General features: G+C 42.5%; 1 protein-coding gene across 1 annotated transcript; it reads left to right on the plus strand.

Moving 5' to 3' along the window:
- The first annotated feature begins 2,830 nt into the window (after positions 1–2,830).
- On the plus strand, positions 2,831–13,465 carry LOC130476972 (relaxin-3-like). Its single transcript, XM_056848973.1, has 4 exons — positions 2,831–2,908; positions 6,203–6,457; positions 7,266–7,281; positions 13,098–13,465. The coding sequence occupies exons 1-4, from the start codon at positions 2,831–2,833 to the stop codon at positions 13,463–13,465; spliced, it is 717 nt and encodes a 238-aa protein (XP_056704951.1).
- Positions 13,466–13,789: the final 324 nt, after the last annotated feature.

Genomic DNA, 13,789 nt, shown 5'->3' on the forward strand with positions numbered 1-13,789 from the left:
CTGTCACCATGGTGGCCCACTCTCCAGCACCTCTCACCAAGAGAGGAGACCACCCTCACCTGTGGATGCTTAGGAGAGGCCACAGGGCTGGGCAGCTCACAGGGGAGATAGGCCAATGGAGCCGACGAGGAGCCTGCCCCACCCCCCAAAAAAAGCCCTGTACTATTTCTTAGAGTTTCTTGAATAGTCTTAGATCTTGAATAGTCTTAGATGCTTCTTAACTTTAACAAACAAAACAGGAAAGTTTATTGAACAGAACTCACAACATGGATTTTTAAGGAAAAGACAGAATTGGCAGGAAACACAAAACCACACACACACACACACACACACACACACACACATACCAAGATTTCTTCAGAGAGATATCTTAGCTTAGGTGTTACTCAAGTTGTCTTTAGCTTATATGTTTCACAAGTTAGGTTTCTTCAGTTCTTAGTGTTCAAGCTTAGTTCTATCCCTCAGAACTGTTACAGATTCAGTTTCACAGACTCTGTTCCCAGCCTGGCTAACAGGAGTGAAGGGTCTTTGAAACCCTTTCTGCTCAGAGAACTTCCAGAAGTATGGGGAAATATCCAAAATCCCTCTTCCTGTTCTGACTACCCCACACCAGGGGCAGTAATCCTCCACACCACCCTGCAACCGGAATAGCTATGCCCCAGAGACTAATTCCCCTTTGTGACCTGAGAAAGGGCCCTTTCCCACCCAGTTCTCGATCCTGTCACTCCACAGGTTGTGTGTTCTACTATCTTAGGCTTTACAGAACCCCTTAGGTTCACAAAGTACAGTCATGCTTCTTCTCAGTTTCGCTACCAAGCTCAGAATGCTTTCTCTCCCTCAGAGCTCAGAGCGTCAGCTTTTCTGGCTCTACCCACTCTTGGTCTGTCAGCTCTTTCTCCTGCAGATTAAACCCTTGTCCGTCACAAAACTCTTTAAGGAAAAATCTGTCAATAAATATGTGTTCATTTTTTCTTGGCTGTCTCTTCAATTAAGAGACTATATATCAACACTGGGATATACAGATACTGGTTTGCATCCAGAGAAACACAAAGGGGAGTTCTGCTTATAACAAATGTTTTCATTATGCAGCTTTAGAAATAATTGTTTCAAGATACCTGATTTTTTTCATAGCTCAAACTTTTTAGCAGTTTTATTGTGGAATATAATAAATACTTGCACAAGTAGGATATAATGGATGTAAGTGCTTATTGGCAGCTTCCTGTTTCCTGACTATCTGATCCATGTAGTAGTAATTACAGTGGTTTCACACATAACTGTTAGCTTCATCGGATGTCAAAAGCTTCATCTAGTATTAGACAGTGACATTACGATAACCTTAAGGGTAGGGAATGATGCTTGTGGCATCAGGGATGTGTATACAGTATGAAATATAAAACATGTTCCTCTTAAAAAACTGTAATATTGTGTTAGTAATATATCATATAGGAGCCCCGTGGCACAGAGTGGTAAGCTGCAGTACTGCAGTCCAAGCTTTGCACACGACCTGAGTTCGATCCCAACGGAAGTTGGTTGCAGGTAGCCGGCTCAACGTTGACCCAGCCTTCCATCCTTCCGAGGTCGGAAAAATGAGTACCCAGCTTGCTGGGGGTAAAGGGAAGATGACTGGGGAAGGCACTGGCAACGCCCCCCCCCCCCGTAAACAAAGTCTGCCTAGGAAACGTCGGGATGTGACGTCACCCCATGGGTCAGGAATGACCCAGTGCTTGCACAGGGGACCTTTACTTTTAATATCTCATAATTGACTGATCAGTATAAATTTAATACTAGTCTTTATAGCAATCTTGGTGAATGTCCTCATAACCATTTTGTTGTTATTTGACACCACGCCACTGATTAACAAAGCATTTATTTTTCCATGATATCAAGCACAATTCTGCAGGATAAATTTAAAGCTATTATCTATTTATTCCATTTTTATGCTGCCCATTCCCGACTAAGTCAGGCTCAGAGCAGCACAGTTAAAATCTCAACAATGTAAACCACAATATCTCTTTAAAATTGCAAGGGCACCCTTAATATAATAGTATAACAATAGCAGGAACCAATTCAGAGTAGAAAATAAGGGGAGGGAACAATAGGATACTCTCAGTAAGGGAAGAAATAGGGAATAAAGTAGATAGGATATAAGTAAACAAAAGGGAAGGGAGGGAGGCCAGCAAGATGGAGACAGGTGCTGTCCTCAACCATAGGCCCAGTGGAACATCTCAGTCTTACAGGTCCTGCAGAATTGCTTCAAGTCCCACAGGGGCTGGGTCTCACTTGATAGAGCATTTCAACAGGTTAAGGACAGCCAGACACTTTTTGGGCCAGGGACCACCAGTAAGTTGTTTCAGCTGAGCACAGCACTCTTTGGGGGGTGTATCAGGAGAAGCAGTCCCACAGGTATGATGGTCCCAGACAGTTTAGGTCTTTAAAGGTCAGCAAACAAGCTGCTTATATTTAGTCAAATTGAAGCCATCTTCATAGGTCACTAAGCAAAAAATATGAAAAACGTCTGTGCACAATCCTCTTTGGTAAGATGTGTGTGTGATTCTGGTGATGCAACTTAAACATATGTTGCATATCTGCAGATTCACTCTCTTAAACAATCCACCAAAACCTTCTTGAAATCTGAGTCTGTGGTAGAATACTGGCCAGATGCTAATGTTTTGGAATATTACCAACTGTCATTAGGTGTTCAGTTTGTATTCGCTATAACAGTGCTAAAGAGTGGGAGACTTTAAGGATATGCATTTGGATGTTAATTTTGGCTTTTGTATACTCCAGATGAAATGGTTTTAAACCCAGCAAAATCAATGGCTGAGATATCATGGCAGAACTCAATCCAAAAGCTGCAGTACCATGGGCAGCTGAAGAACCATTGTCCAACCTGACCTTTGTCTCAAAGGTTTGGACCATATACAACTTCTGGTTATGCCAGCTATCATTGACATTGCAAAATGATTTCCACCAGTGCACCATGGATAAAAGGTGTAGTAACTCTACATCACCTGGTACTTTCAAAACAGTATGGAGCTTAATTAGAAAATAAGCAAGCCTGGTCTGGGCCCTGCTAGGCCCTAAGCAGTCACAGCCAGCAACCCACCAAAAAAGTGAAAAGTGCAACTAAAGCGAAGACTTTTACCTTGAGGGATCATGTTAAAATATCTATACCATATAGTAACGGAACATCAACAAATTTGCAACTGCCCATGATATAACAAAATGGATGTATTATAAAATGCTTCCCAGGTTTGTATCTTTTGATATTGTATGTTCCAATATCACTTCCAACTAAGAGCAACAGCCATATAGCATTTTACATTTTAAAATGGTTTATGGAATTTAAAACTAATTTGCAAATATTGGCCAGAGCAAAAACACTTCAGTGCTGGAATTTCAGTGCTGGAAGCAAAATGTGTTGCTTATTAGATTTTAGGGTGCTGTTTATTGATCGCTCAGTAATCTCTCATCTCTTTGCTGCCTGTGGAAAGTAAGTATTTTAAAATTTCTGTGATTTACATATACCCAATATCATTTAGTAATGTTCTGTCAAGTGCTGAAGTAAGTGTGTGTGTGTATACATAGTTCTGTTGTGCCGGAGTAATGACATTCAGACATACACGCATAAGCCACTGACTCGCAAAAGCCATTAGCTGGCAGAAGCAGCTTCTCAGTGCCCCCCCTTTCCTTTAGCACACACGCACACACATTCCAATGTCTGATAAGGAACACTCCAGCATCCCCCCCTTCCCCCTTCAGATACTTTCGCTTCAGCCTGCAAGGGAACACTAGGCTCCATTCATTAATGTAGCATTGCTCATGCAGGCGCTGTAGAAACTAATGACGTTGCATTGACAAGCTAACATCGTATGTTATGTAAATGTATCAATGTTGTACTGGAATGTCAAATGTCTATAAAACCTCTTGCATTGTCCCTCCCTCGGTGTGACAGGATTGCAGAGCTGTTCGTCTGTATCCTGACTAACCCGGTTATGACTTCTTGGCCAATAAAGCAAGCCGTAAGCTCACACCAGCCTCCTTGCCCTCATTGCTCATTGGACTCTACGATAATGGGAGGCCACATCATTGCGCTAGAGGAAAAGGGGGCCCACTGAGAAGCGGCAGAACAACAGCCATATAGCATTTTACATTTTAAAATGGTTTATGGAATTTAAAACTAATTTGCAAATATTGGCCAGAGCAAAAACACTTCGGTGCTGGAATTTCAGTGCTGGAAGCAAAATGTGTTGCTTATTAGATTTTAGGGTGCTGTTTATTGATCGCTCAGTAATCTCTCATCTCTTTGCTGCCTATGGAAAGTAAGTATTTTAAAATTTCTGTGATTTACATATACCTAATATCATTTAGTAATGCTCTGTCAAGTGTGTGTATACGTAGTTCCAATATTTTCATAATGCTGTATCTTGCGGCATTATCTTGGCCAGCTTAATCTAATTTTAATTTTTTTAAATTAGAATTTATTTTGATGTTAATACTAGGGACAGTAAATCTCGTGCTGGAAGAATATATGAAAGGCACAGAATAAGACTTATGTATCAAACTTAACTAAAACCGTTTGTTACTCGATTTCAGGCAAAACAAATTGGTATGGCCTTATATTTTTTGCCAGGGCTTGTTAACAAGCTTGTGCCAAAGAGCAATATATGAAAATAATTAGATGAATCTCATCCCCTTATCATTCAAAAGTAACGATATGTTACCCTCTACTAGTTAGGATCTAGATAACGATGCTGTACAACTATGCCAGTATACAGAGTTTTGTAGAGCACTAAAATAGAGGAAATAAAACTAGATGGGTAGCTAGCATTCCCAATTAGAGAAAAATGAAGATGAGGCAATTTATCAAAGTATGAAAAATCATTAAATACTTTAATGAGATGTCATGTAATGATTCGATGCTTTGCTCAGTATAATGGAACAAGATGTGCCCTAGGCACTGGGATCTAACCTAAGTCTTTCTGGTGGCCCTGCTATAATGTCAGCAGTGCAGAAATGCTGTCTATGATAAAGGAAGGAGGTGTTCCCTCAGTGATCCCTCCTTCCTGCCCTGTGTTTTAATTGTTGTTCTTGTGTTTTGCATGGGTATTTTAGCTTGATTTTAGTTGTTTTAGTTGCTTCTTCCCAAGCTCTGTAATAACATTTTTTAAGTGTGGTGACCAGAACTGTACACAGTATTCCAAGTGTGGTCTCACCATAGATTTGTACAAGGGCAGTATGATAGCAGCAGTATTATTCTCTATTCCTCGTCTAATTATGGCCAGCATGGAATTTGCCTTTTTCACAGCAGCTGCACACTGGGTTGACATCTTCATTGAGCTATCCACTACCACCCCAAGATCCCTTTCTTGGTCTGTTGCTGCCAGCACAGACCCCATTAGTGTATATGTGACGTTGGGATTTTTTGCCCCAATATGCATCACTTTACACTTGCTCCCATTGAATTGCATTTGCCGTTTTAATGCCCACTCAGTTTGGAGAGATCCTTTTGGAGCTCTTCAGTCTGGTTTTGTTTTAACCACCCTAAATGATTTGCTGTCATCTGCAAACTTTTCGCCCCCAGCTCCGGGTCTTTGATGAACAGGTTGAAAAGCATTGGTCCCACCTGAGATCCCTGAGGGACCCCACTGCTCACATCCCTCCATTTATTCCTACTTTCTACTTTCAGCCAGCTCTCAATCCACAAGAGGATTTGTCCTCTTATCCCATGACTATGAATTCTGTATAGGCTGGAGGTGGGGTGGGGTTGGGGGGTTCTCCTATGCCTAGCACCGGTAACAACTCAAAAAAAAAAAAAAGTGAGGAATTGAGGAAAAAATAGGGTCCAGGTAGGAGAGCAGCAAAGTACCCAATTACTTTCTCGTTTTTACCAATATTATGATAATAGGCTGCTATGAGCGATGGCGCCCCCTTTAAGTAAATTGCCATCTGGCAGGGGATTCTATATGTCCTTGTAAATTAATAAAAGGGGTGGGTGGGAAAGCGGAGGAAGGTGATTAGCAGCACAAAATCTGCGGGTATACAGTACACAGCACGCTGCCCTCAACGAGGGTCGTGAGTCAGAGGCGGAGGGGGCTGCTCTCGCTGTATAAAGCGGGACAGGTGAAGGCGGAGGTTCAGCGCCTCCCGCCAGCCGCGCGCCAGGGCTCTGCTTGGGCCGGAGCGCCTGCCGAACACCCAGGCGCGTCGGTTGGTGGTGGGAGGGGCTTGTGAAGGAGCGTCAGTCACGAGGCTGAAGAAACCGCTCCTGCTGCTGTTGCTTCTGCTGACGGCGGCTGAGCTCAACGGGCAGAGCGCGAGGGCGGCTGGGGAACGAGCGCTCCCCGGAAGTAACGCCAACGGAAAAAACGGTGTGAAACTGTGCGGCCGCGAATTCATCCGCGCCGTCATCTTTGTCTGCGGAGGGTCCCGGTGGAAGAGGCTGACAGGAAGTGCCGTGGGAGAAGAGCGGTTGGTCGGGGGTGGAGGGAGCGTTGGTGAGTAAAGAATTGGTGGGAAAAGCAGAGGACGGCGGGATATGCGGGCGGGAAGTTGTGTGTGTGCGAGAGAGATTTAAACGCTCTGCGTTTTTGTCCCCCTTCTCCTTTCCCAGCTGACAGTTTTGCTGGGTCGTTTCAACTTTAACGCCGCTCCCCTCCCAGGCTGTTATGCGTGCCCTGTCCGTACAAACACTCTTATCTTCCCGCGCTAGGTTCACTGTCCAGGGGGGAGAAATGGGATTTTAGGGAAACGGAGGCTGCCTTTCTAAGAACACATTGATGGGAATAAACGATATCGAGTAATATGAGCCTTGCTATAATTGGATGAAGAAAATAGATTCCTTTGAAACGTGGTGTTGGAGGAGAGTGTTAACGGATTCCGTGGACTGCCAAAAAAACAAATCAGTGGGTTATAGATTAAATCTGACCCTAGAAGCTAAAATGACTAAACTGAGGCTATCGTATTTTGGTCACGTCATGAGACGACAAGAGTCACTGGAAAAGACCGTCATGTTAGGAAAAGTTGAGGGCAGCAGGAAAAGAGGAAGACCCAAGAAGAGATGGATTGACTCAATAAAGGAAGCCACGGCCTTCAGTTTGCAAGATCTGAGCAAGGCTGTCAAAGATAGGACATTTTGGAGGACTTTCATTCATAGGGTCGCCATGAGTCGGAAGCGACTTGATGGCACTTAACACACACACACACACACAAAATTGGATGGCATTGCTCCCTGAACCTTGTGGGTTTGTTGGTTACTGAGAGAGCCCCCCCCTTACAATCGCGCCATTCCTATGCAAATTCCCGAGCGCTTCTTTTTAAATAACAAGTTTCCGTGGTATATTTTTACAGAAGAATGAAACGTTTTTAACCGTCGTTGTCCACCATCACGTTCACTGCATTACAAGATAGGAGGGGAAAAGCCCACCATGTCACTTGCTGTCCTTGCTATTTTGTGCTTTCGTCTTCTTTAAAGCCCACAAGCAGTGATGTAAGTTGGGGTGAGGGTCTATCAGGAAGAAATTGTGTTCTAAACGGAGAGCATGGTTTGCTTTCACATCTTTATTTTGATTTACATGTAATGAACAAAATTTTTAAACACCCTATATTAATTGTACATTCCAACAGCAATAAATACCTGAACTGGAATATTTGACCAGGAAGAGAAATCAAGTGTGGTTTCACTCTTGTATTCAAACCAATTAAAAGCTTTACATAGTAACTATTTTATTGGAATAATGGTGGTTAGAAAGTGCAGTCAAATTGCAGCCCACTTATGGCAACCCCATGGGGTTTTCAAGGCAAGAGATGAACGGAGGTGGTTTGCCTGCCTCTGCGTAGCAATGCTGGACTTCCTTGGTGAACTTCCATCCAAGTACTAGGGTTGCCAATTCCAGTTTTGAAATTTCTGGAGATTTGGGGCAGTGCCTGAAGACGGCAGAGTTTGAGGAGGGAGCTCAGTGGGAATGTGATGTCATAGAGTCCACCTGTTGAAGCTGCTATTTTCTACAAAGGAACTGATTTCTGTAGTCTAGAAATCAGTTGTGATTCCAGGGTAACTCCAGGCTCCACCTGGAGGTTGGTGACCCTTCCAAGTACTAACCAGGGCTGACACTGCTTAGCTTCCAGATCTGATGGGATTGGGCTGGCCTGGGCCACCCAGGTCAGGGCTATTGGAATAATACTTGTAAAAATTTAAAGACAATAAAGCTTGTAGTTCTCTTACATTGTGGAAAACAAACAAACAGCTCTGAAAACGTTTCACACACTAATTTCAGCACACTTAAGGAACTGTGCATGATATGTCATGGACGTGTTTGTCCACTCATCTATTTCAACAGAACTTCGCTCTCTTCTTTGGAGGTCACATACATTGCAATCCAGTAGATTTAGAAGGGGGCAACTCTGTTTAGGATGGCACTGGAGTTCATCTTAGTTTCATTATTCCCTGTGGCATCCTTTGTACCACTTCGTTCAGACTGGTGATTAAAATCCATCATGTGAGAGGAGGGATATAAATATTCTCCCACCCTGTTTACAAATCAGTAACACATACATGTACTCTCTCACACCATTCTTAGGAATAATCACCTGAAAAACATTAATTACAACTTTGAAGCTGCCAAACTTGCCTAATCCTTTGTTGGTAATGGCATCCATTCATTGTTTTTAGTTTTATAAAACAAACAAATCTTTAGAAATAAACCTACAGGATGGTCAGTCTGACCTCTGTCCCAGGGAAGATATTGGAACAGATTTTAAAGGGGTCAATCTGCGAGTATCTGAAGGACAACTTGGTGATCTGGGGAAGCCAGCACGGATTTGTTTCTAACAGGTCCTGCCAGACCAACCTCTTTCCTTCTTTGAGTGACGAGCTTACTTACATGGAAACGCCGTCGATGTTGTTTACCTTGATTTCAGTAAAGCTTTTGATAGGGTCCCACATGATGATCTGACAGGTAAGCTGGAGCACTGCAGACTATAGAATAGCTAGGAGGATGGGGAACTGATTGAAGAACTGAACCCAAAGAGTAGTTGTCAATGGAATTTCATCTGATTGGAGGGAGATGTCCAGTGGTGCCCCATGGCTCAGTTCTGGGCCCAGTACTTTTCAGAATTTTTATAAATGATCTGGATGAGGGGGTGGAAGGGGAACTGAACTCATTAACTTTGCAGATGTCACCAAATTGGAGGAGTAGCAAACACTGCAGAAGATAAAGAGAGAATTCAACGAGATCTGAATGTACTGGAAAAGTGGGCAGATGTGAGCAAGATGCAATTCAACAAGGACAAGTGCAGAGTTCTACATCTGGATCATAAAAATGAAGCACACATGGAACTGGCTGCCTAGGGAGGTGGTGAGCTCCTCCTCTCTGGCAGGCTTCAAGCAGTGGCTGGATGAACACTTGTCAGGGATGCTCCAGGCCAGCGGTTCCCTAAATGTGCTCCACAGAGCACTTGGTACTCCATGAGACATCTCCTAGTGGGCCGTGAAGAGACTGGAAAGAAAAATACTACTGTCATTCGGTTTAGTCTATAGCTGCTAGGTAAAAATTAGTGCTCCGTGACAAATTTCTCTCCTGAAAAGTGCTCCATGACTCAAAAGGTTTGGGAACTGCTGGTCTAGGCTGATCCTGCACTGAGCAGGGATTGGACTAGATGGCTTGTATGGCCCCTTCCAACTATATGATTTTAAAATATTTTCAGTGGAAAAGTAAAGTACTAGAAAATTTTCTAGTCCATATTTTTCACCTCAAGAGGAAATGTTAGTCTACCAACAAATGGGAGGAGCCCAAAGAGGCCAGGGTGGCTCCATAAACAGCTTTTTAAAGATTTGAGAAATAAAGACTCATTTAGGAAGTGGAAGGAGGGTCTTATAAACAAAAATGAATATAAACAAATAACTAGTGCTTGTAGGAAGAGTGTTAGGAAAGCTAAAGCTCAATATGAGCTTAGGCTAGCGAGAGATGCTAAACACAACAAAAAAAAGGTTCTTTTCCTATGTACAGAGTAAGAATAAGAACAAGGACATGATAAGCCCATTGTGGGGACCAGAAAGTGAAATTGCACCGAGATGAACAGAGGGCAGAGCTGCTCAATTCGTACTTTTGCAAGGGAAACGGTGCTCAACATGGCATAAACAGGACACAGGATGAGGGAAGGGATTGGCATTGGGGTAGGGTACAAACATCTAATTTCTTTAAATGAAACAAAGTCCTCTGGGCCAGATGAACTGCATCCAAGGGTACTCAAAGAACTTGCAGATGTAATTTCTGAGTCTCTGACCATTATTTTTGAGAATTCTTGGAGAACAGGTGAGGTGCCAAAAGCCTGGAGGCAGGCAAATGTTGCCCCCATCTTCAAGAAGGGGGAAAAAAAGGATCTGATCACTAAGAGCCAACATGGGTTTCTCAATAACAGGTCTTGTCAGACTAATCTTATCTTCTTTTTTGAGAAAGTTACTACCTTGCTGGATCAGGGGAATGCAGTAGACATAGTTTATATTTCAGTATGGATTTTCATAAGGTTCCACATCGTATTCTAGTTGACAAATTGGGAAAATGTGGTTTAGATCCTATTACTGGTAGGTGGATCTGTAACTGGTTGACAGATTGTACCCAAAGAGTGCTTGTTAATGGTTCCTCATCCACTTGGAGAGAAGTGACTAGTGGAGTTCCTCAGAGATCTGTCCTGGGCCCTGTGTTGTTCAACATCTTTATAAATGATTTGGATGAAGGAATAGAGGAGATGCTTATTAAATTTGCAGATGATACTAAATTGGGAGGGGTAGCAAATACAGTAGAGGACAGAGCTAGGATACAAGATGATCTTGACAGGCTAGAGAACTGGGCTAAAACTAATAAAATGCACTTCAACACAGATAAATGCAAAGTTGTACATTAGGTAGGAAAAATTAAATGCATAATTATAGGATGGGAAAGACTTGTCTGAGCAGTAGTGTGTGCGAAAAGGATCAAACACTGAACATGAGTCAGCAGTGTGATGCGGTAGCTAAAAAGGCAAATGCGATCTTGGGCTGTATCAACAGAAGTATAGTGTCCAGATCACACGAAGTGATCGCTTTACTCTGCTGTGGTTAGACCTCACCTAGAGTACTGTGTTCAGTTTTGGGCACCACAATTTAGGAAAGATGTAGACAAGCTGGAACGTGTCCAGAGGAGGGCAACAAAGGTGGTGAGGGGTCTGGAGACCAAATCATATGAGGAAAGGTTGAAGGAGCTGGGTACATTTAGCCAGAAGAGAAGAAGACTGAGAGGGGATATGATAACCATCTTCAAGTACTTGAAGGGCTTTCACATAGAGGAGGGTGCTGAGTTGTTTTCTGTTGCCCCAGAAGGTTGGACCAGAACCAACGGGTTGAAATTAAATCAAAAGAGATTCCGTCTAGACATTAGGAAGAATTTTCTAACAGTTAGAGTGGTTCCTCAGTGGAACAGGCTTCCTCGGGAGGTGGTGAGCTCTCCTTCCCTGGAGGTTTTTAAGAAGCGGTTAGATGGCCATCTGTCAGCAATGCTGATTCTATAACCTTAAGCAGATGATGAAAGGGAACATATCTTGGTCATCTTCTGAGCATGTAGTGGGGGTCACTGGGGGTGTGGGGGGAGGTGGTTGTGAATTTCCTGCATTGTGCAGTGGGTTGGACTAGATGACCCTGGTGATCTCTTCCAACTCTATGATTCTATGAAGAAGGAATTAGGTCATGTCTTCATTGTATCTTTACCACCTTTCACATCCACGTACTGTCAGGGAGGTTGGTAGAAGATCATAAAGCATTTGTAGTTTTCTGAAACACCTGGCTGATTTTCTGAAGGGTCAGATATAAATGTTTAAAATAATAAAGCAACCCATTCAAACTCTCCACACTACAGCCTAGAGGGAGGTTACAGAAATCACATTTGGTTCCCAAAGTCTTTGGCCTTGTAGTATAATTTACTCAGGAAATTTGAAAAGGTTTAACACCCAATTCTTGATTAGTTTGAAAATTCATAGAATGCACATGACATCTATAACAACGCCACATCTTCCTATTATCTCCCAGCTCCCAGTAATCAGTATTTTGTGCTGAGAGAGAGAGACAGGTTGCCTTACTTCTTGGTATTTTGTCAGAGGTTATTATGTGGAGATTATTTTTCTCTTTCTCCAGTCCCCACCAGATTTTACCTCGGAGGGAAATAGGACACAAGAGGCTTCTTAAAATTAACTAAGTAAACAGGGACATTTATTAAACAGTATTCACAAGATGGATTTTGAGGCAAGGCTGAACTGGAGGGAAAGCACACAACTATACACACACACACACACACGAGATTCACTTCAGAGAGAGAGCTTAGTTTAGATTTTGCTTAGATGTTACACAAGATGTCTTTAGCCTAGATGTTTATCAAGATAAGTTTCTTCATTTCTTAGGTTACAAGCTTAGTTCTGTTCCTCAGAACTGACACAGATTCAGTTTCACAGACTCTGTCCCCAGGCTAGCTATCGGGAATAAAGAGACTTTCGATCTCTATTCCCAGAGAACAGCAGAAGTAAGGGGATTTACCAAAATCCCTCTTCCAGTTCTCACTGAACTACCCCACACCAGGGGCAGTAATCCTCCACACCACCCTGCAACCGGAATAGCTCTGTCCCGGAGACTAATTCCCCTTTGTGACCTGAGAAAGGTCTTTTCCCACCTAATCTCAATCCTGTCACTCCACAGGTTGTGTATTCTACTAGCTTTGGCTACACCGAACCCTTTGGTTCACAGAGTTGTTCACAGTTTCCTCTCATGCCAGTTACCAAGCTCTGAAAGCTTTCTCTCATGTCAGCTACCAAACTCTGAATCTCCGCTCTCTCAGTGTCAGCTTTTTGACTCTGCCCACTCTTGGTCTCTCAGCTTCTGCTGAAGATTAACCCCTTGTTCGTCACAGCATCATAGAAAGGCAAACCCAGTTTATTGTATATGCTTCAAAAAAGATCTATGCAGTTTGTACTGCAATGCTACAAACATTGAGTAATGTTAAGAAAATTGTCATCCAGGAACCTTGACAGGCATTGCACAAAGAGTAACATTTTGGTGATTTCTTTTATCATAACAGAGTATGCTCAGTCGAATAGTGACAAAGAGATGGAGGATATAAAGCTGCAGTCAGTCTTGAATCCTGAACTGGAGTACCTACAACACATTGGTCAACCATTTGGACAGCAGCTGCTGAAAGTCCAGTTTAATTTATATGGTGATTATAATGCACGTGTTCCTACTTCTGATAACTTCAGGGAAGACATCTGCCAAATAGAGAATGCTGTTCAGCAAAGCAGAAGTGGACCTGGATTGGTAAAAAAGATGAAATCAAATAACTTTCCCTGGGTCAGTAGTCCCCGTAGAAAACGTGACTTTTCTATGGGGGTGGCTAAAATGTGTTGTAAATGGGGATGTACCCAAACTGAGGTTAGTACGCTATGTTAAGGTTACAATTGTATCTCTGTATTTTTTTTTCCAGATCAAAGACAATGTGCTAGTTGCAGGGCTATTAGATTGAATACTGTGTGCAGGAAGAATCAGTGAAGACTGTTAATTTTTAATTTATTTTGTCTGCAAGTAACTGATGGTATCTTACACTCTTATTAAAAATAAAAACTATATGCACAGCTGTCTGCAGAACCCTTTTACACTGCTTTTATTTACTGCTTCTAAAAAAAGCAGTCAGTTTTTCTATTTCTAGCTAATCTAAAATCATGCTGACATTCATACAATGTTTGCAAAACTGTAGGATTAAAGCATACATTAAAG

The sequence above is a fragment of the Euleptes europaea genome, chromosome 4 (assembly GCF_029931775.1).
Source record: "Euleptes europaea isolate rEulEur1 chromosome 4, rEulEur1.hap1, whole genome shotgun sequence".
Taxonomy (NCBI): Eukaryota; Metazoa; Chordata; class Lepidosauria; order Squamata; family Sphaerodactylidae; genus Euleptes; species Euleptes europaea.

Coding starts and splice junctions, on each gene's coding strand:
- LOC130476972 (XM_056848973.1), top strand. CDS start 2,831: ATGGCAGAACTCAATCCAAAAGCTGCAGTACCATGGGCAGCTGAAGAA. Junction 2,909..6,202: donor ACCTGACCTTTGTCTCAAAG/GTTTGGACCATA, acceptor CCGAACACCCAG/GCGCGTCGGTTGGTGGTGGG.